The sequence below is a fragment of the Gadus chalcogrammus genome, chromosome 14 (assembly GCF_026213295.1).
Source record: "Gadus chalcogrammus isolate NIFS_2021 chromosome 14, NIFS_Gcha_1.0, whole genome shotgun sequence".
In the NCBI taxonomy this organism is placed as follows: domain Eukaryota; kingdom Metazoa; phylum Chordata; class Actinopteri; order Gadiformes; family Gadidae; genus Gadus; species Gadus chalcogrammus.
Window position 1 is genome coordinate 8,454,147 of NC_079425.1, and position 22,378 is coordinate 8,476,524.

Here is a 22,378-nt window from a genome sequence, read left to right on the forward strand (position 1 = left end):
CCTGTGGAACGGTGAAGGAATGGGACACATTTAGTATCTTTGTCTCAAAGCATTTGCTGTGCCATGGGGGTGTTTTCATGTGATACCGCCCACGATGGGGTGTATCCCTTGGTCCTTAATTGTTCAATGGAGAATAGAGAGGTAGTAAAATAAAAGGTATACGCACTTGTTTTACCTGTATGAGTCCGAGTGTGCGTCTTAAGATGGTCTGACCGTGAAAACTTTCTCTCACACGTCGCACACTGAAAAGGCTTCACTCCTACACACAGATGGGGAGAGGGGGCAAAGGTTAGCACATTATTAGATGTTGCGTAGATGTAGACAAAACCAGGTGTCAAAACAAAAGAGTACATCAATATCACCTAACTGTTTTTGTCTGTTCTGGGAAAACATTTGTAATACCAAGAATCTATGAAAGATTAAATAACCGATGGGCATTTATCATATGTCGGTTAAGTGGGGCTTAAGACATAACTGTTGTTGAACAAACCAACAGTTTTTCGTTTATCAGTGTTTCTGTTTGTTTCTGTGTGTGTGTGTGTGTGTGTGTGTGTGTGTGTGTGTGTGTGTGTGTGTGTGTGTGTGTGTGTGTGTGTGTGTGTGTGTGTGTGTGTGTGTGTGTGTGTGTGTGTGTGGACTGTACCTGTGTGTCGGCGCTGGTGTCTCTTCAACTGGTCTGAGCGAGAGAATCTTCGGCCGCAGTCTGTGAAGTCACACTGGTACGGCTTCTCCCCTGAAACATCAATGCAACCATCACCACCATCATCATCATCATCATCATCATCATCATCATCATCATTATCATCATCATCACCATCGCCATCATCCTACTGGGGAAATGTGACGCCATGGTGTGTTGCTTTAATTTATATCGGCTAATTACCAGCTATCAGACCAACCGGAAGAAAGTGCTGCTTTTCCATGCAGACGTATAAGCTAAGATAAAACATTAGATGGTGCTGCAGACGATTTAATATGTTGAATTCTCAAATGACTTTCACATACTATCGTTTTTTCTGAGAGCTATTTCGGACTCCTACAGCCACCCTTCCACAAGCCATTCAGATTTTACGCTCTGATTTTTCTCAGCCTCACCTCTTAGATGCTTAAGGATCAAAGCATCTGTAAACGACCAAACGGGCACCCTACATCATCGTGCTCTGTGACCCGCGTCACGTGTTCTCTCCTCTGAGGTTGTGTTAGAGGCTGGATGAGGGCAGGCAGGTGTGTGAGAGGCGGGTGTGGTCCGGTCACCTGTGTGTTTGCGGCCATGCATCTGCAGGTGGGACAGCTTGAAGTAGCGCTTGGTGCAGCCGGGGTAGGGACACACAAACGGGCGTTTGGTGGCGTCCACCGAGCGGGCCACCGGGGCCGCGATGCCAGGCACCCTTCGGACGTCCTGCGTGGGGAGGGACGGACGGACGGACGGACGGATAGAATTTGCAAGGGTAAATATATGGCTCGGATAAGTGGGAAGGTCAGAAGGTGAGTGATGACGAGGGTCTTACCTGCAGGCCCCGGAAGACCCCGTGTGTGTGTATGTGGTACTGGGCGCTGCAGCTCAGGACCACGGGCGGGGTGGGTGCGGGGGGGTCGTTCTCGTAGCTGGGGGCGTGGCTGGAGGCGGAGGGGACAGGGGTAGGCAAGGGTTGGTTAAAAGTTACCAATACTAAGGTCATCTGAAATGAGCTGTTGTTAAAATAAATGATACGATTGTGAGGTTTTTCTGAGTATAATATTGAAGCACTAATATAGTCCACTTCAATACAAACACAAATGTGTTGATTGCACACAATTGATGGATGATTTCATAATAACTATGTTAAAACAAAAAAATGATATCTATGTATATACTGTATATATTTGTTGACATTAAAATTAAACAAAAACCCACAAACATGCACAAACATGTCTCTATGTTATAAGCAAAGCTTGAGCTTATTATGGGACGAAAGCCACCTTTTCATGGTAGATGCCAGAGTGTTCATTGGGTTCCACGCCATTTGGTACAGGTTGTCACTAAGCAACACACACAGTAGATGGGGTCAGACTTCAGTGTCATGCTCAATCAGCCAGCTTCTGTTTTTTAAGCATACTAACAGAAAGAAAACATTGCTTTAACGACTGCATAAACATCTGTTAGTGTATCAAATGCTCAGAAGCATAAAAAAAGCTAAAGTTAGTTCTGCCTCACAGGTTAGAGAGGTGGGAGATATTTGGGGGATATTTGAGTGTGTCTGTGGATGTTCAAGAGTGTGTGTGTATTTGTGTGTTTGTGTCTGTGCGAGAGAGAGAGAGAGAGAGAGAGAGAGAGAGAGAGAGAGAGAGAGAGAGAGAGAGAGAGAGAGAGAGAGAGAGAGAGAGAGAGAGAGAGAGAGAGAGAGAGAGGGAGGGAGGGAGGGAGGGAGGGAGGGAGGGAGGGAGAGAGAGAGAGAGAGAGAGAGAGAGAGAGAGAGAGAGAGAGAGAGAGGGAGAGTGTAGTGCGGCCATTAAATCAGGGGAAGTCCAGATAGCCAGGTTAGTAACACATCCTGTCCACACAATACTGAGTAACACACGCACACACACACACACACACACACACACACACACACACACACACACACACACTAGCTGAGTGCGTCCGTGCCTAGTACACCGTGGAGCGGTGCATGACATCACTCCACCCACCAATCATTAAAGGAGGGAGAATAGTTGCAGGGGGAATTTTGGAAGCTGTTGCTGAATGTGTCCTTGAGTGGAAGTATGGAGGAGCACTGACGGCTAGCTAATCAGCTCAGAGCCGCGGTGAACTAGAGGCTTGCTGACGACTTGCATACGCTGCTCTGTGTGTGTGTGTGTGTGTGTGTGTATGTGTGTGTGTGTGTGTGTGTGTGTGTGTGTGTGTGTGTGTGTGTGTGTGTGTGTGTGTGTGTGTGCAGATGTGTGTATTGGGATGCGTGTATGTGTTTAGAATTGTGTATGTGTGTGTTTGTGGTTCGGGTTGTGTGTGTATAGGTTTGTTGAGATGTGTGTGTGTGTGTGTGTGTGTGTGTGTGTGTGTGTGTGTGTGTGTGTGTGTGTGTGTGTGTGTGTGTGTGTGTGTGTGTGTGTGTGTGTGTGTGTGCGCGTGTGTGTGGTGGGTGCGTGTGTGTGTGTGTGTGTGTGTGTGTGTGTGTGTGAGTGCGCGTGTGTGTGTGTGGGTGTGTGTTTGAAGTTCTGTATTATGAAGCCTACAAACAGGGATCTTTTCCTCTCTTATCAAGTGTTGTTCCGCTGTTTGGGTTCCTCTTGTTCTCGGTGGTTAATAACAAATCAGGACAACATTCAAGGAATTTAACCTTAATTTGCCCCGTAACATGTTTTGCATCCCGTAAAGAAATGCCCCCAGAAGAAATCTGTTTAAATCAACAATGACCGAAACTCTTCCCAGTCTTGAGTATATGGAGAATACTTTCCAGTAATCCCTCATTTGTTTTTATTTTCAACTGGCACTTACTTCAGTTTCATTGAACTTCGACCCTCTCTCCATCCATCTATTTTATTTATTTTCTACTCAGGATGGATACAGGGCAGATCAACCCTCCATCCCCCACCACTGTTTGTTTAGCGCCTGCTGAGCACCTGTGGGCAGCACTTAAAACAGCCAGCACCACAAATTACCACAGAGCAGGCTGACACTGGGCTTAAGCCTGGCTCAGGGCAAAATTTACGCATGTGCCGAAATGACCAAAGGTGTAGCGAGTCAAAGCTCTGCAGGCGGTTTGTGTGACGTGTAAGTGCTTTACGTTGATTCCTTACTCAGCGGACTGAACAGTTAAAGAGTTCCTGTCCGCTGAAATAAAACCACAGCAATAGCGCCTCCTCCTGCAAAGCATTGGTTACTCTGAGTGCTGTTGTTGTTAATAGTGATGGTCGTCGCTCAGGTTTAGTATTTAGTTTACTGTGTCAAGTAATACACCACCCATTAAATCCCAGTATTGTAATATACCACATAATAATCTGTTTAGCATTGATTTAACGTTCATAAAATTCCACAAAGAAACGATTCCATCGGCTGCATTGTAAATTCAATGTAAATCCAAAAATTCCGACAATTCACAAACCATGTCACAAATTAATGTCCCACATGAAAAAAAAAAATCATGACTTGTTTGACCTGGAAAGGCTGGAACAGGGAGGAGATGGATACGGAAGCCGTACGTGACTAAAGCCCACGTACCTGTTGTAGTTCCTCAGTAGCAGCGGGTTGTTGGGACAGCTCTCGGCCGGGTTGTGACAGCCAAACATGGGAGGGGGTGCCGGGTACTGCTGATCTGCTGAAGCACAACACCCGCCAAGGTCACAAAAATCCCTCATAATAACGCTGTTTTCCACACAACCTTCAGCTCTCCTACAGAAGCCCTAAACACATTTCACATACATGACCATAAAAAGGCCTGTTACTTTCCACACCACACAGATGTGTCCACTCTGAATGCGCGTGTACGCAGGGCGGTGCAAGGTAGCGTTCCAACATGAACAGTGCGGCACAATGCTCCTTTTCAGCTCCATAAAGTATATTGGACCCCGGAGAGGCTCTGACATCGCAAAGAGACACATCAAACTATTTCCTAAAGCCATTACTTCTGCAGCTAGCAGCAATGCACTCTGAGAGCAGAGGAGTTATTCAGGTGTGTGTGTGTGTGTGTGTGTGTGCGTGTGTGTGTGTGTGTGTGTGTGTGTGTGTGTGCGCGTGTGTGCGTGTGTGCGTGTGTGCGTGTGTGTGTGTGTGTGTGTGTGTGTGTGTGTGTGTGTGTGTGTGTGTGTGTGTATATTTGCATGTGTCTGTGTGTTGATTTGCATACTAACCTGGGTGACAGAAATACAGAAAGCAGAAGCGAATACACATACTCATAATAACCATGAATAGCATTTCAATATTCCTGGAAGTAGTTTACCGCAAGGAGGGCCTACCACAGCCTCCCTGTCCCATAGGCAGATAGGTGCGTTCTGAATAGTTACCCATGTTGCTCTGGGGGGGGAACGGGTCCTCATGTTTGAAGGAGAGGCCGGAGAACTGGGGACTGTGATGGGACGCAGTGTGTCCGTAACTAGGGGGTCCGTCCAGCCCCACTCCTCCATAGCCTGTGGAGGAGTCAGGGGGGAGATTCAGATCAACCGGGACTTGAAAAACAACCAGGTATTAGTTGTTTCTGAAATGGGGAGATTTCTGGTCAGTGACTTGAATTCCAAGATAGTAGTAGTAGTAGTAGTAGTAGTGGTAGTAGTAGTAGTAGTAGTAGTAGTAGTAGTAGGTTTATTATTATCCCAAAGGGAATCTTGGTTTGCAGACAGGTAAAAAGATAAAAGCATACAAGAAATATACGTTAAGACATCGACAATGACCAATACACATAAGACACACAGGAAACACACAACAGTCAAGTCTGGAATTCAGTAGTGTGCAAATTTAGCAGGGATATTGCCCTAGCTTGCTTCCCAAAAGAGCTGCTCCTCCATTCCTCCCTCCCTCCCCCCCCTCTACGTTTCTTTGTTCAATGTGAGGAGTCAAGGATTAATCGATGACGAATACTACCGGTGCTTCACTTGTAACCATCCCTTTAGAATAATAATTATGCTGCTAGTAATAATAACAATGACAATAATAAAGTAATAATACTCATTATAATAATAATTACACATAAAAGACCCATGCACTTAGAGATCTATTTTTGTTTTACAATTCCTATCAATTATTTTATAAATGAATAAGAAGTATCTCTTTTATGTTTTATTAAACGCTGAGCCCGACTTCCTTATGGTACATAACAGAGCCAACACAATAAAAATATATGATACACAGCTTATTGCACAATGATCTTCTGTGGCAAGCAACTCTCAAAATTCTCCCGCTTTGTGTGGGGATTTACAGAACAGGTTGAATAAAGAAATTGACCTCACGCACATTTTTAATCTTTTTATTTTGTTGAGGTCGTTGCATTTTTTGCTAAGCTTCGCAACTGCGGTTCCAATCTGCTTTGTAATGGAAATACACTTTTTTAATCGCTACGCTAGCATGGGGGTTAGTGTGTGGTCGTCTTATCGACCTGGAAAGGTTATCTTATTAATAAAATATACTACAGGCCACTGAAATAATCTACTTGTCTAGTTTACTTAGTCCCTTCTATCTAATTTAAATGAGCAATTAAATAGTTGTCTCAGAAGCATGGGATTAACGGGACCCCCTATTCATGGTTGTTTGCTTCATATTTTACAATCACTGTCAAAAGTTCTGCAAAAAGCAATAACCCGAAAATAAAATAAACTAAAATGAATTCAAACTTTGATTGCTCATTTTACAATTTGAATTAGGATATAGTGTAAATATTAACATCCCTATAACACAGTAGTCAAAAACCACTCACAACTTCCACGCCTGTTTAACCCTAGCCCTATTAAAATGAAAAAGGCGATTTAGTAATCGCAAAATATTTTAAGCTTCAACAAATATTCATATTGATAAGAACAATTGCTACCATCTGCAAACTATGCATGGATATTCAGTAGACATCAACAAATTCAGATACTGCCTTGACTGTTCCGAGGAAAACAGAAGTGCGCATCGCTGACTCTCTGTATGACCTGTACCAGTAAATGGTGACAGGATTCCTGACACAGGACACATTGACCCAGTACGGAACCATTCCTCTCCGTCGGTCAGTCACAACACCTCATAGACCCCACACACAAAGTAAGGCCTAATGTAAGCAAAACACACACTTTCTCCTGAACTATGACAATAGAGACAAAGCCAAATTCCTGTAGCGCCAACAGCCGGAGACAATAAGGGATGTTAGATGGAACGCTCACTTCAATTAAAATACATGTCGATACGTTTGACAGTTCTTTATTTATCTTTGCATTGAAATATTCCGCATCGACAGAGCGACGTGTCCAACGTGTGTCTAGGTACTTACCCTGGTTCCTGGGAGCTGGAGGGTTGTCCAGACAGTTTGGCAGGTAGGCTCCGTTAGGAAACACCCTGGCTTGGCCCGTGGCTGGCTCCCCAAACGGCCCCACCCGACAGGGGCCCGCTCCGGTGAACTGTCCGGAGAAGTGCACCGTGAAGGCCCCCAGGCCACAGTGGGGGTCCTCCAGGGGGTCCGGACTGCCCCAGCCCGGCTCCTGCTTAATGAGGGAGTGGTGGGGGGGCAGGGAGCCGTACGGAGACCCAGGATGGAGGTCCAGAAGCTGCGTCCACTGGCCGCCCCCGACAGACACCCCGCAGCCTCCGCCGGCACCCGGTATGGGCTGCATGGGTGGAGGAGGGCCCTGGGGCAAGAGGGCCAAGTCCCTGACGTCGGCCCCCATAGCCCCCATGGCCCCGCACGGCTCAGTCAGCATGGTGGAAGACGTCTTACAGTGGTCCGCAGAGGGAGGAAGGGCCCAGTCCGGATGATTCCAAATGATTGGTTGCTGGTCAAGGTGCATTCAACTCTGGTAGGAGCTTCTGTTCACAAGTACAGAATGAGGATCACTGAACTCCCAAAAAACCTGGAACGGAATCCCCCAGAAACGTGTGTCCGCTACGATGACATCGTCTCCTCCTTGGTAGTGGTCTCCGTCTCAGCCTGGTGCGTATAGCGATGGGAGCTGTGGTGTGAACTGGTAGGAACCTGTACGACAAACCTAAAGATGTCTGTGTGTGTATGTATGTGTGTGTGTGTGTGTGTGTGTGAGTTTGTGTGTGTGTGTGGAATTTCAGCTCATGTCCTGGTCCACAGTGGGCTGTTGCTTGGAGTGGGAGTGGCAGTGTGTAATTGTGTATGGGTGTGTGTGTGAGTGTGTGTGTGTGTCTGAGGGTGAAGGCGTCTTGTACGTCTATAGCTAATGTCTGGCTTTTCTTACTAGTCTAAAGAGCTCAAATACTGCCTAACCATTGGGCAGTGGGAGGAGTGAAGTTATCTGGGATGACTCCATTGCTTCTCTCTCAGCAGACTTCAGAGTTCTCAGTATATTCTGACTAATGTCACATTTGTGCTTGTGGGTGTAAAACCCTTTTTTTTTCACATTTCACAAGGTCATGTGTTGTTTGAAGTGTGTGTGTGGACGTGTGGGCGTGTGTGTGTGGGTGTGCGTGTGTGGGTGTGTATTTGTGCGTGTGTGTGTGTCATAATGAACGTATAGCTAAATTCATAGTTCAATAAATCGACATATTTGACAAAGCATTAACCATTTTCGGTTCAAAGGGCGAAAGAAATTGTTATTCTACTTGTTTTTATCTGTGGTACCAAAACAAAACAAATGAACACATTACAGACTGTGAGCACAAATAATGAATTAAACAAATAAAACAAAATAATGAAAAAAATATAATGTCAAACGGAATAAAGGGAAAGTGAATTTTTTTTTAATATAAATGCTACAGAAGCTATAGTTTAACTCTCCTGGGTCGCTGGCCTGATTTACTCCCACTTATTATTTAGGGTCCTTTCCCCTGCTCCCCTTTGGGTGTCACCTAACGTCTGAGATGCAAATCTATGAGCGGAGTGGGGGTTAGTCTGTGTCCGTGCCCATGTCCACCGATTCCTGTCACCACCATCTGGAATACTAGTCTTGGCTTCCAGTGAAAGTCACTGACCTCCCATTCAACTTTAACGTTGGGTGGGGGGGGCTGGAGAAGCCCATGTGGGGGTGGGGGGGGGGGGGGTGCTCGGCGTAGATATAGAGATGAAGGAATGTACACAGGGAAAAGAAGAAATATTGAAGTCAGACAGATTTTTGCAAGCGATGATGATGATGATGAAATCAGTGGGCTTGGTACTTGCTGGGAAGGCCTTACAACTAGCTGCTCTTTCCATCTGGTTGCTCACTTATTGTGAAACATGTCAAGAAAACTATTTAGGACACAGTACTATCCTTATTTCACCAGCGCAACTACTCGAGAACACTCTTTTTTTTCTTATTTCTTATTTTTTCTGACGTAATCCGACTTTAACGCTTCCCTAAATCTAAAGCCATTGTATTCCCCTAGGCAAAAAAACGTCTTCACTGATCGCAGTTCTATTTTCGTATACACGCTGCTTATACAGACACATCAAAAATAAATTGAGAGAGAGGGAGGAACATAACAGTAAACTCCTTCAATGGACTTGAGTCTACTCAGGAAGCCGCGTAGGCTATTATTGTTGCTGCACGACAGCCCCCTGTCCTTCGACCGATTCCCGTAAGCAGCCCAACATGTTAAAGGCAAGACCGCAAACTCTCTTGGTGATTTTGTGTCATCTAAATGTGCTCTTTGACATTTTCCGGAACAAATAAATAGTGCAAAGGCAGCTCTCTGTCCCAGAGGGAGCCCAGAGCCTTTCCAAAGACATTCAAGTAGCCCATGTTTTTGGGGGGAGGGAAAATAAAACCGGTCCAAAAACAATGAGACGTTCTCCATTCGTCCGCCCGCTACAAAAAATAAACACCAACATAAGAAAAGAAAAATCGAAAAGGATACAACGCTTGCATGGAATATGCTGGACAAATAAAATATATCCTTAAAAAACACAAGCAGAAATTGCTGACCCAAGGCAGTCTCTGACTGTGGGCCTTCCCCAGTGGGGTCTTTTCACTGGGATTCATCAGGGGTGACAGAGCTCAGGAGAAAACAAGCCCTTTTCAGTGCCTTTGACGGATGGGAGCCCCCAAATACTCTCTGGTTCCTTAGATCAATCTCCGGCTAACTCTGGGTTTAAAACAACATCACTGCAGGGAGGAGGAAGGGAAACAGCCAATATACTGGCTCTGGGTCTGACCCCTCAACAGAAAGCCTGCCAGACTGGTGAGGAAGACAATCGCGCTTTGAGGCGGGCAAGTCTGTGAGGAAAACATTGTGGCTCGACTGAGCGAGACACGGTAGGTGTAGGTATACTCAAGCACTTGGTAGAAATTGGTCTAGGTGCTGCTGCTCAGTGCCAGGGTTATTGCAGTATTTTATTTTGATCACACGCGATGTACACATTATGAACTGTGGAATAAAAAAGCAGCCGTTAAATCATTGAGACTGTAAAAACATCAGACTGTAATTGTTTTAGTGCACAGAGGCACTAAAACGAGCGGATAACAAATCTCCAGAAACGTGTCATAATATTTCACCAGTCCCTTCTTTTTTTCGGTCCGCGGCCTCTACAGAAAAAGCAGTCATTGCAAAACGAATGGCTGCCATGAAAGAAGTGAGTCTCTAAGCCCTGTGGTGTCTTCTATCTATAATTCATTACATTTGCGACAATTCACCAAAAAAAGTCTGTTGAATAGTGTGGGGTTGGGGGGGGGGGGGGGGGGTTCTCACAGTTTAGACTTCCCTGCTCCCCCACTTTAATCACCACAGATGTAGGCCTACATTTTGGGTTTTAATTTTCGTTCCTATCAACTGTGAAGACACTTCAAAGTGCAGGGTATCAGAACGGAGATAAGCAGCAATGGAAAGCAAGCAGGGGGTTCCGTGGTGTGTGTGTGCGTGTGTGTGTGTGTGTGTGTGTGTGTGTGTGTGTGTGTGTGTGTGTGTGTGTGTGTGTGTGTGTGTGTGTGTGTGTGTGTGTGTGTGTGTGTGTGTGTGTGTGTGGCTGTGTGTGTGTGTGTGTGTGCGTAAGACTTCAGACTGGTTTATTGTCTAAGCAGTGTCCAACGATGTTCCACACACGTCCACTCCTTTATGTTGCCGATTACACATCTCCCCTCTATCAATCCTTACATTTATCTTCCCATAGGTGATCCTCTATCAATCCTTAATACCCTCTACCAGCCCTTACATTATCCTCTATAACTCCAATGTGTTTGTATTTTTGGGTTTGTGTACGTGTGTGTCCGTCCTTGGACTAAATTATTTTTCATTTGCGGTTTCAAATTCCAATGAATACATGTGTCAATTTCGTAAACACATCACCAAACAGAAGTGGTGTGGTCATGTCTGCAATGCTCCATCCCACAGCCTCTAGTTCATCCCAGCAGGTGGCTGGTTAGTCATGGACGAGGCCACGTTTTATCAGACGTTTTACAGTAAACCTCAGCCTTTCCTGGCCTGTCACACCCCAGCAGCTGTGGATAAGTAAGTCAGTCAGCGTCTGCGATATTGCGAGCGGTTGTTGCGTTTTACCGTAACCTTGAAGATCATCATGCGTATTTGAGAATGTTTAACCGGATGACTCTGGCGACGTTGTGACGATGGGAACCACCACCCGACAGCGGTATACATTGTAAAAGTGAAACCATGGCCACCGACGGCAGATTGCAAGGGAAATACCAAGATTGAGTCTTTAACATTTCTGCTTCTTTTTTATGTTTAAAACGTGTGTGCCTCAATCACAAAGAGGTTTTTAATTTATTTTAGGGTTAATGTAGAAGAGACCAGATGTTTCCCAAGATCGTTTTACTGAGTGTTTCCAGGTTTCAGAAACTTCTAAAATAAATAAACACTTTTAACACCCACCAACATAACTTTTCCTTAGAAGAATTATTCAACTTTATCTTGAAGTTAAACTCAAGGTTTACTGTTACAAGTTGGATTGGACGTAAATGATTGGATCACAATAGTGTATCTGTGTTCACTGTATAAATCATCATCAATAGAAAAGCAGTAAAAGTAGCAATCTTATCTGTATTTTCTACTGCTCTCCTGGGTAACGCACATTTTCAAATCTCTTGCAGTCAATCTGCAATGTTAGATCCTTTATTTAAAGTGTTCAACTTTTATAATAGAAAAAAGAAATTGGACTGTGGATACATTTGTCCTTGATATGACTGCACTGTTTACAATTCCTTTGGCTTCTCCTCGTCAGCTCAACGTGGATAGCGCAAACGACAAGAGGCCCATCCGTCATGTATAAAGCCACGAGTCAACCTATCCAGACTGGAATATCCAAATTCCTGCAACAAAAAAAAAAGAAATGGAGCCTTTGCTCTTCTTCTCTTGCCATTAGGAGCAGCAACAAAGTGCACACATTCCAGATAGTGGAATTAATGACCTCAGATAGCTCACCAGCACTACCGTGAACCCTCCGTGATGGATGGCGCTGCTCTGACGGCGTGATATGAGGACGGTGTGCTGTGCTCATTAAGTGATATGGATAGATAACGGCGGGATTTTACATACCACAGCTTCTTTTCAAGTCTTACCAAATGTGCTTTCGCCACCAAGTGAACCGTTTTCTTGGAGGGGGTGGGCTTTAATTAAACAGGGCCTGCAAACAAACACAAAGTTCAAATAAGCAATGTTTGATTTATTGTATGAAGAGGGGAGGATATTGGACTGTAGCTTTGTGGGAGTCTATCTCTGTGCTGCTTTTTTTGTGTGCATAAGAGCAGAAAATATGAGTGCAGTGATGACGGACCAGCTGTTTACAGTTGTCAATACTAGGCTCGCTTACAGTAGGACAACAAAGTGTGACTACGAAGATGAATACATACGATGGAGGTCAACGCACTTCTGCTGTCCTCTGGGGGTGTACATTTAAGCGTCGATTTTGTGGAAAATTTACCAAAACAATGTGTGTGTCCGTGTTGAATGTGAACACGTCTCATTCCATGTTTCAACCGAAGGGAACACAAAGCAAACAAAAGCAAACATCAGGAGTTGGGTCAGCATGTAAATAGTTTAGCCATTGACTCCACCTAGGGAAGTTACTCAAGTGATGCATCCCGACAAGGTCACTGGCTGACGGATGAGCCCAACGAGGGGGATTTCTCAGAGGTTGCGAAGGTGAGAGGAACTGTGGGAACCAGACAATTAGTGGGTGAGAGGCAGGCAGCCATGTTGGAGGATAACCGTGAGATTGATTTACATGGATAATAACCATTTGGCAAAGGAAAGATACAAAAGAAAAGAAAGTTGGCTTGCTGACCCGAAAGAAAGAAACACCTGGGATTAGCTAACACACTTAACTCATAGCTGACACTCGACGTATAGCCATTCGTCTTTCAGCATGCTAAGCAGGCAATTTTCCAGCAGCTAAAGAAGTCCTCAGAGTAATTATTTTCAACAAAATAATGGCTGAATTGCATTAATATGAACCTAGCACACATGTGACTAACGGTAATTATAATTGCACCTGTACAAACAGTCTCCAGAAGTACATTTATGTATATCTATATGTAAACACAAATATTGCCCTGTTTTCCACATTATTTTGTAATAATTTACGATATGCTAGATTAAATGGTTTTTGTTATTATACATTGAAATCCAATTAGTTGGAGGAAATCCTACACATACCTTACCTTCCATTTTCTACATGGATTCTTGTAAGAACTCAAAAGTTTGACTTTCTGCCTAGAATGGTCAGCAGTCTTCCGCTGAAATCTGGACACATACACTACCCAGTTACATCCTATCAGAGACTTACTATAAACACACTCTGCCGCCAACACATTCATGTGGCTAATGGGGAGACTACAGTGTCAGAGAAAGGCCGTTCTTTAAAATGATAGAAAACAGACTAGTAGCGAATTACATTACATTTGTGCCAGGTACAGTGTCATTGTAAGTGTACGCCTTATTTCTGTGTGAAGCGTGTTCTTTTGAATTGTGAATATTGTATCACATCAACCTTAATCTAGGACAAAACATTGTCTTACTTGCACCTGGAAGCATCAAAGTGCCCCCCAAAAACGATGTTTTGGACTTGAAACTTGCCAGGCACTTGACACCAGTGGTTAGTCAGCTAATGAAAACCTCAACATTGCACAAGAAGACGTATGGAGAAGTAGACATAAATTCCTTGCAGTGACAGCTTACCAGGGCAGAGAGAGAGAGAGAGAGAGAGAGAGAGAGAGAGAGAGAGAGAGAGAGAGAGAGAGAGAGAGAGAGAGAGAGAGAGAGAGAGAGAGAGAGAGAGAGAGAGAGAGAGAAAGGGAGAGGGAGAGGGAAGGAGAGCGAGAGAGAGAGAGAGAGAGAGAGAGAGAGAGAGAGGGAGAGGGAAGGAGAGCGAGAGAGAGAGAGAGAGAGGAGGAAGGAGAGAGAGAGAGAGAGAGGGGGGGGAGAGAGAGGGGGGGAGAGAGAGGGAAGGAGAGGGAGAGAGAGAGATAGAATGAGAGAGAGGGATAGAGAGATAAAGAAAGAGAGAGGGGGGAGGGGAGAGAGAAAGAGAGATCTTGTACCAGGCACTTGCCTTCCGAACAGCATGACGCAGTTGGTGAATGTTATGGTGAAACGCTGCTCCAACCATTTCCATCCATAACATTATGAAATGGCCTTTGTCCTGCTCAAAACTATACCACACGCTAAATGCTCCAAATGCAGTGGTAACTGTCTTGTGCAATTTTAGCACTTTCAAGGAATTATGATGAGACATCCCTGCCCGCCCGATAAACCAACCCAGTATCACGCTAGTTAGATTGTGCTTGCTGTCACGAAAATGTATCTATTGAATCGTGGGCATAAGGGTTGCTATGACAGCATAATAATTAGAGTGCTTCATTTGTGTCTTGTGTTCAGCTGTTTTTGGCCATTGTTCTATAATCAACTGTAATTTAAATCTTGTTGGAATTCAACCAGAAATGCATTGATTTGTGCATTTTAAGTTGTTTAAATTTTGAGTTGTGGTAATTGTGTTAATCAGCTATTGCTATGTCTTGCTTTATTCAGTCAACACAAATAAAGTACATTATCCCCCCCCCCCCCTGACCACCACCTTCATGGCACAATGCACCACTGATGGAGGAGCCCAAACTCCATGATGTAGGATAGCCTGCTTGACACTTTAACTGTTGTTGGTAACCTGAGTGGAGGGTTTTAGGGTGAACCAGAGGTCCACTTACACTCTTAACCTTACCCACCTCAATCACCCAGTGGCCTGCCACAGTCCCTATACACAGAATCTCTACTTGATAGATGGGTCGAGGAAGGCCCCATATCGGCAAACTATCAGTGAGTGGGAGTGTTGTTGCAGAAGCGTGTTCCCCTCTGATGCTTGTATTGTTCCAATTGGTGAGCTTTCTGGGGTCTGCCATGGTGGTCCACGTAAATCCATGTAATTCCATCAGATAACCTTTCCTGAATGACACCCTCACCCCTGTATCTCTTATCAAGCCCCTCAGAAGAAGATCGATACCTTGATAAGAGAAAAGTGAATGAGCGAGTCATTATGGTTGAGCCATTTTGGAAGTCGTACAATTAAGGAGGTCAACTGATTCTATCAAAGAAAAAGAGATGCAAGTCCTAAAACAGTTTTAAGACCAAACTGGCCATAGGAAAACATTTCCTATGGTAGGTGAAATTACCTAACCACAAGACATATGGCATTTATTTTTTTTATAAAAAGAAAGGGTGGGGAAGAAGCAAGATAGGTTTTTACAGTTCCTTGATTTTCATCAAGTAGGTACCACCCGAATGCCCACATGAAGTTTCTTATAAGAGTTCTGTCACTTTAAGAGATTCACCCGGAAGTGCAAATACTACGCCGGCAATCTTTCCTTTACCCTGGGTAAGCAGTGGTGAGAGCGTGGATTTAAGCTAAGATCGCAAAATCATCCAGGATGAGCGTCCCAGCATTTATTGACATCACCGAGGAAGACCAGGTACGGCATTTGTGCATTACAAACGTAGTTCAATGTCTGCCTAAACTCGTAGACACGTTATATAGGCCTAAACAATAATTAGCATAATAGTTAGCTTAGCATGATAGGCTACTAGCAAGAATGTACCACAGCAGTGATACTAGCTACCAGATGCTACCCTTATCTATTGCGGTATAGCAGAATATTACACCAGTCAAAGCACGCTATGGCACACCATCGCTAATCTCTTCATTGTGTTCTCTATTACCAACCCGTCAACCACGTAGACCGGCTGCATTATATAAAAAAAATGAATAAGAAGGATGTTGCCTGTTTTTATGTGTTCCCTTCTCTGGTGCATACAATAATTCCGCACGTCCTGTTGACAGGCCTTGGAACTCAGAGCCTACTTGAAATCTAAAGGAGCCGAGATCTCTGAAGAGAACTCCACTGAAGGCGGACTCCATGTGGATCTGGCCCAGATCATCGAGGCGTGTGACGTCTGCCTCAAGGATGACGACAAAGGTGTTGTGGCACATACATTCAAATGAAATGTCACTTAATTAAAGTGTGGCTTATTAAACAATCCCAAATTGAAGTATTAATGAAGACCTCCATGTGGACTTTACGTAACTATTTTTGTTCTCTATCACTCTGCAGAGGTGGAGAGTGTGATGAACAGTATTGTGTCGCTATTGTTGATCCTCGAGACAGAAAAGCAGGAGGCTCTCATTGAGAGTCTCTGTGAGAAGCTGGTGAAATTTCGCGAAGGAGAGAGACCCTCCCTAAGGATGCAGCTGTGAGTCCCATAACCATGTTTGTTTAAAGGCATTACACTAGGACGCATCTGGTAAAATTCTCTTAAAACGAAGTACCTTTAATAATAATCATATTTCTTTATTGTTTTTCAGGCTAAGTAACTTGTTCCATGGCATGGATGAGACCACCCCAGTGAGGTACTCCGTCTTCTGTGGGCTCATCAAGGTGGCGGCAACTTGTAATGCCATTGCCTTCATCCCCACTGACCTGGACCAGGTAAGAATCTGTTACCATGCCAACAGACAGCTATGGCTACAGGGCAACCTAACTTTGTCTATTCAAAGACAAGTTTTCTCTCGATTTAGAAAGGTTTTCTAGTCTGATTTTAATTTTTTTCTCTCAATTGCAATGGAGCTCGTTTGAACCGATATCAAAGGTCGCTACGAATGGAAGATTTCAAGAAATGTTTTGGTGATGTGTTTGTCTGCATGCTCAGGTTCGGAAGTGGATCATTGACTGGAACCTCAACACAGAGAAGAAGCACACACTCCTCAGGCTGGTGTATGAGGCATTGGTGGACTGTAAAAAAGGGTAAGTGTGGAATGATATCCGCCTGGCCCTGTGGGTGCATCTGCTCAAGGGGAGCCATTGATTGGCCCAGTTTTTCATGACTGGTCTGGTTTGTGTTGTGTGACAGTGAGTCGGCAGCTAAGGTGATGGTGGAGTTGCTGGGAAGTTACACAGAAGACAATGCTTCACAAGCTCGTGTTGATGCCCACAGGTAAGGAGAAGGGCATTACTTTTTTCCCCTCAATGCTCATTGAGAGTCCTATGAAATTACATTGTCATAAACACATTTCTACTTCTTCCTCTTTCTATGACTATCCTTTTAGATGTATTGTCCGTGCTCTGAAAGACCCCAACACTTTCCTGTTCGACCATCTGCTGGCCCTGAAACCAGTCCGCTTTCTGGAGGGAGAGCTTATCCACGATGTGAGTATCAACATGGTAGCACTGGTTCTGCAATATATATATTGCTTTAGTAGCTGTAAAATAAAAGTATCTATATTTATTATTGATTTCTGTTGTTAGCTCTATTGTTTTCTGGTCTTGTATTCAAAAGTATTTGTTTATTCCAAATTTTTAGGGGAATTTTACCCTATTTATGCGTGCAATTCATAATTTAAGTCAAACTATAATTTAGATTGTAGCCCTCTTTCAAAATGAATTTGTTGAATGGTGACTCATTTGTTTTACATTTTTGAAAATATCTCCCATCCTCTTTCCTAGCTTTTAACCATCTTTGTGAGTGCAAAGCTTGCGGCATACGTTAAGTTTTATCAGAGCAACAAAGACTTCATTGACTCCCTTGGTGAGTAGCCTTGACATAAGATAACAGATGCATGAATTCCCCATTCAAAGCCCATGCCTTTTATGAGTCTTTAATGACAGATTGAGGCTACTTTGAAATAATGCATTGCATGACTATTTGATTAGTTGCTAGTTCTGTATTACTTTTGTCACTAACGCAGGACAAATGTAACTATGTTAGTGACAAATGTGTTTTGACTGCGGGCCTGGTGGATATGCCTGTTTATATCAGATTAGTGTAGGAATTCTACATTTAGTGTTATGTGCAGTCCGAAATGTAGTTGTAACTGGGAAAGTTTATCCTTTGAATGATTGAGATGGTTTATGAACTGCTACTGCTTTTAAAGATTAGTCAACAGCATATATATATATATTTTTTTTATCAGGATACATGTTCCATCACTCAAATGACTACACCCAAATATTGTTGACTACATTTCTTTTCGACGAATAATGGCACATCATAATGATATATGTAGCTCCACATGATAATAACAACACACTGAGACCGTGAGATCCAACATGCACTGTTTACTGAGTAGGAATGCGTCTTGTCAGCAGCAGTCTTTGTGTCCCAACGCTGCAAGCTGAGGGGTAATTACTGAAGTGTGTAGGGTGCCCACTAAAAACAGACGATGTGATGTAGTGTTTGTATTAATGAGTAGATTCCCTGACTGCGTGCTCCTGAATGGAGATCCAATTAACACAGGGGAAACTCCCAGAGTAAAGTGTAATTGAGCGTGTCTGTGTTGTGGTTAATGATCCTTGTGTGTTGCTCCGCAGGCCTGTCCCACGAGCAGAACATGGCCAAGATGCGTCTGCTGACGTTCATGGGCATGGCGGTGGAATTCAAGGAGATCTCCTTCGACACCCTGCAGCAGGAGCTCCAGACGGACGCTGAGGATGTCGAGGCCTTCGTTATCGACGGTATTGGCAAACGCTACTCATACTCATTTTTCTTCTGTGGTTCAATGCAACCGTAGAGCACAGACGATGTCAAGAAAAAGAAAACTTCTTAGTTGGTCTTTGACATCTTCCCCGCCTTCTTCACAATATGTTGTATACTTTTGGGGTGATACTTAATCGTTGGCTTGAATGCTTGCTTAAATTCTTTAACCAGCCCTTCTCTGTCCGTTTTCTTCCGACTCTGCAGCTGTCCGGACCAAGATGGTGTACTGCAAAATTGATCAGACCCAGCGAAAAGTTGTTGTGAGGTAAACCGAAGTCCAAGATTTGTTGTTTAGCTTGATAGTTTGGCTCCAGATTCAAAGCAACTGTACTTCGTTCAAAAATGGGCTCAAATGGGTCTACTATATTTCCTCATAAACGTGCGCCATGATTCTCGTGGCTGCTTTGTTGTTCAGAGTTATTTTCATCTGTATTCCCTCTCTGGTTTCCACCTCATCAGCCACAGCACTCATCGTACCTTTGGCAAGCAGCAATGGCAGCAGCTTCATGACAACCTGACCTCCTGGAAGGCTAACCTAGCCACAGTAAAGACCAGCCTGCAGACTCTCTCACCATCCGCTTGATTCTCATCCCTTCACTCAACTGCCCAGGTTACCATCTCGGCCTACTATTCCCATTTATTCCTGAACTCTCAGGCGAATCTGATCACCATTTGTTTTATATTGACCCAAAAAATAAAAAATGATGGAGATCCCCTTTGGTTGCATTTCAATCATTTTATCTTGAACATGGTTGTGTATAGTTATAAAATATTTTTGTGTTTTACAATAGTTATTTAGGTTGCATTAGGAATGATTTTATCCTATACATGTTACTGGATTTCCTGAATTAGTATTAAAATGTATATTTGTAAAAATGAGAACTAGAGTTTATGTATATTCTCAAATATAACTGAAAATTATTATTAAGTATAACTTTTCTCACGACCGGAAGTATCTTTATGAAGTGCTGTTGGAGATACTTCAGGTAAGTGACAGTCGAGCGGCACTGGAGAGGTGGTCAGGGTTATGGCAGCTCCAGAGACACGCCCTTACGATGACCCCCTGTGAACTGAAGTTGTGATTGACAGTACCGTTCGTGTCATCATCCAAGGCTGATTCAGTGTCTCTAAAATGTGGACACGCCAAGTGGGTTGTGGTTGAGCTTCTTTTACTGTGAATCACTATGACTCGATCTTGTGACCTCCTTTTCATGACTGGCCGTGGTTAATATTCTAAACTCATTTTAACCATGAAGTGAAGTGTTGCATATCCCTTAGTTTCCCTTAAACCTGGCCCCTGTCCAGAGGGATATCTGGTGATATATATGAACAGCATTAAGTGCTTGAGGAGTGTGGGAGTGCCTTGCTGGGCCTGGAAGTAAATCAGCACGGACCGCCATAGCACTAAAGCATTGTTTCAGCAGGCTCATACAATAAAAAAGACCAAACATTTGTTAGGGAATATTACTAAAAAGTATTAGTTTCCCTTTATTCAGGAGTACCAATAGGCCATAAAGCCATACTTTAAAATTTCTGTGGGAGTCAGACCATGGAAATAGGACAAAACTAAAAGGAATACTTGTTATAATCAAGGCATCGAATGTACATTATTTTCTGCTGTGTGCCCCTCAGGAGTATGTCCTCCGCTTTGCTTATTTCCCTTGTAATAAGAGTTTATACTTCCAGTAGAATTTCTGAACAGAATGTTATACAAGTCGAATGATAATTACATAACTCGGCACTACCCTTTCTGCTTGATTTCAATTTAGCCAACTAATCTCCCAATTGGACAGGCACGGAAAAAAGGGTTTCCCCCCCCCCAAGCACCCCAAAACAACTCCACTAGGCCATCTCCAGCCAGCCGAGTTGTTGGGTGATGTCATTACTCTCCCTCCTCCCCCCCCCCCCCCCCCCTCCCTCCCTCCCACTGAGTCTGCAGAATCTCAATGCTCACTCTTGTGCAGTAGGTCCACGAGGGAGCAGCATCTTATCAGGAAGAATAAATCACACAACACGTTCACCGGAGCACCACCTCATCACCACCAGCACCCGCCAGGTGGTGGAGCACCCGAAGGAGGAAACCGCCACGTCAAACACAAAGCCTTGCATTGAGAGGGGTCTCAATGTGTTTGATTGTCTATTCTTCTTCCTAACTTTTTTTTTTTTGTTGCTATTTCGTCTCTTCCTTTTTTTTTGGTCACAGCAGAAACATGCTTGATGTGAGACCTGCCAGATGTGGCTGGTTTTATCTCCTCCTTATCAAAGTCGGATACAACTAGTTCCAAGTTGTTCTATTGTGTAAAATATAACGTAATTGCGATATAATTCCAGGGGTGAGGCTAGATTTCCAACGGACCACTTACGCACAAACAGCTCAGATGATTCCACGTCGACTGATTATGTTCACAATTGAGTACCCAAACTTGGTAGTTTGGGCATTTTACTGCTTCAAAAATTATTTCACACAACTTGCAGTTGTAAATTCAATTGACCCTGCTTCTTTCCACCAACATTCTTCATGTTAAATCGGAGACAGACAATATCCAGACACTCAGCCCCTGTGTGTCTGGATGGCCATGTTTCAACATAGCCATCCAGCATTTCCAGATTTGTTTACTTTCAATTGATGTTGCATTGATCCCATTGGGTTATGAAATTAGGTGTGGATGTATAATGGATCGTTGGTCCAACTATTAACTATAATCACAACACACCCCAGCTCCACTCATAATCATTGATGGATTCCCAGTACCCTTCTCCTCCAAAGTCAAGAGCCTCAGCGTCATCCTGGACAACACCCTCTCATTCGCACCCCATATTCACAACATCACACCACGCCCTCCTCACCGGACTCCCCACCAAACTCATCAACAGACTGCAGATCATTCAGAACTCAGCCGCCCGGATCATCACCCGCACCAAATCATCTGACCACATCACCCCTGTCCTCATCCAACTTCACTGGCTCCCAGTACACTACCGCATCCAATACAAAACCCTACTCCTCACCTACAAAGCTCTCCACAACCTAGCCCCGAGTTACCTCTGCGACCTCCTCCAAGAATACACTCCCTCCTGCTCCCTCCGCTCAACCTCTGCTGGACTACTATGTATCCCCACATCACAACTCAATACAATGGGTGCCCGGTCATTCAGCTGTTCAGCACCCAGGCTCTGGAACTCCCTCCCCCCACACATAAAACAGTCAGACACCATTACAACCTTCAAGTCACAACTCAAAACTCACCTGTTCAAACTCCCACACAACGTCTAACTGATCACTGTCTTGATTGTTTGATTGTCTTGTTTTTGTTTTATTTATTTATTTTTCCACAATGTCTTGTTTTTAAACGATTTATATGACTTTATGCTCTGTCAGGTGACCTTGGGTGCCTTGAAAGGCGCCTCTAAATTAAATGTATTATCATTATTATTATTAACAGTGACAGACATTCAGGAATGTATAATATTGTCTTTTCACTTTATTCATATTATAGCCCAGGCACAATTCATATTATAACAGTGGATGTCCTTATATGTTACTTATAAGAGGAGGCAAATGCCCTTTTTACGCTTTGGTTTATATAAATAATGGCAAATATAAACTAGTCCCTTGGATGAAAAGGATAATTATTCATGTCCGTTTATGGACAAATTTAACATTTAAAACCACCCCACCCCTTTCGCGTCAACTCGGCTGTTTAAGTTTAGATGGTGTCAAGTGCCACCTAGTGTCCATTTGTTTGTCATACAAAATTATAATCAGCAAAGTGATACCTCGAAGCTCGATTGGTTAGGTCT

The 22,378-nt window shown here is 43.8% G+C and overlaps 2 protein-coding genes across 4 annotated transcripts in view; one reads left to right on the plus strand and one right to left on the minus strand.

The window, feature by feature from the left end:
* Window positions 1-7,873, minus strand: part of wt1b (WT1 transcription factor b) — an 8,267-nt gene extending 394 nt beyond the window's left edge. Inside the window, exons 1-9 of one of the 3 annotated variants that reach the window (XM_056608465.1) lie at window positions 6,939-7,873; window positions 4,984-5,106; window positions 4,202-4,295; window positions 1,960-2,019; window positions 1,509-1,617; window positions 1,255-1,399; window positions 644-733; window positions 167-259; window position 1 (exon numbers count right to left, since the gene is read on the minus strand). The exon at window position 1 is cut by the window's left edge and continues 394 nt beyond it. In XM_056608465.1, coding sequence (XP_056464440.1) covers window position 1; window positions 167-259; window positions 644-733; window positions 1,255-1,399; window positions 1,509-1,617; window positions 1,960-2,019; window positions 4,202-4,295; window positions 4,984-5,106; window positions 6,939-7,452 — 1,229 coding nt within the window. In that variant the 5' untranslated portion in view covers window positions 7,453-7,873. Of the gene's footprint in view, window positions 2-166; window positions 260-643; window positions 734-1,254; window positions 1,400-1,508; window positions 1,618-1,959; window positions 2,020-4,201; window positions 4,299-4,983; window positions 5,107-6,938 lie in introns of all 3 variants that reach the window. The other 2 variants (XM_056608466.1, XM_056608464.1) reach the window with 2 other exon arrangements.
* Window positions 7,874-15,384: 7,511 nt separating this feature from the next.
* Window positions 15,385-19,449, plus strand: eif3m (eukaryotic translation initiation factor 3, subunit M). Its single transcript, XM_056608484.1, has 11 exons — window positions 15,385-15,519; window positions 15,888-16,023; window positions 16,159-16,297; window positions 16,410-16,533; window positions 16,754-16,848; window positions 16,955-17,038; window positions 17,151-17,250; window positions 17,548-17,629; window positions 18,412-18,555; window positions 18,782-18,842; window positions 19,037-19,449. Exons 1-11 carry the CDS (start codon window positions 15,478-15,480, stop codon window positions 19,158-19,160), a joined length of 1,131 nt encoding a protein of 376 aa, XP_056464459.1. The 5' UTR covers window positions 15,385-15,477; the 3' UTR covers window positions 19,161-19,449.
* Window positions 19,450-22,378: the final 2,929 nt, after the last annotated feature.

What these genes read in the sequence shown, in the direction of transcription:
- eif3m (XM_056608484.1), top strand. Translation starts at nt 15,478, where the DNA reads ATGAGCGTCCCAGCATTTATTGACATCACCGAGGAAGACCAG. An exon ending in AGGGAGAGCTTATCCACGAT is followed by an intron (nt 17,251 to 17,547) that starts GTGAGTATCAAC and finishes CCTCTTTCCTAG; the next exon opens with CTTTTAACCATCTTTGTGAG. An exon ending in AGACTTCATTGACTCCCTTG is followed by an intron (nt 17,630 to 18,411) that starts GTGAGTAGCCTT and finishes GTTGCTCCGCAG; the next exon opens with GCCTGTCCCACGAGCAGAAC.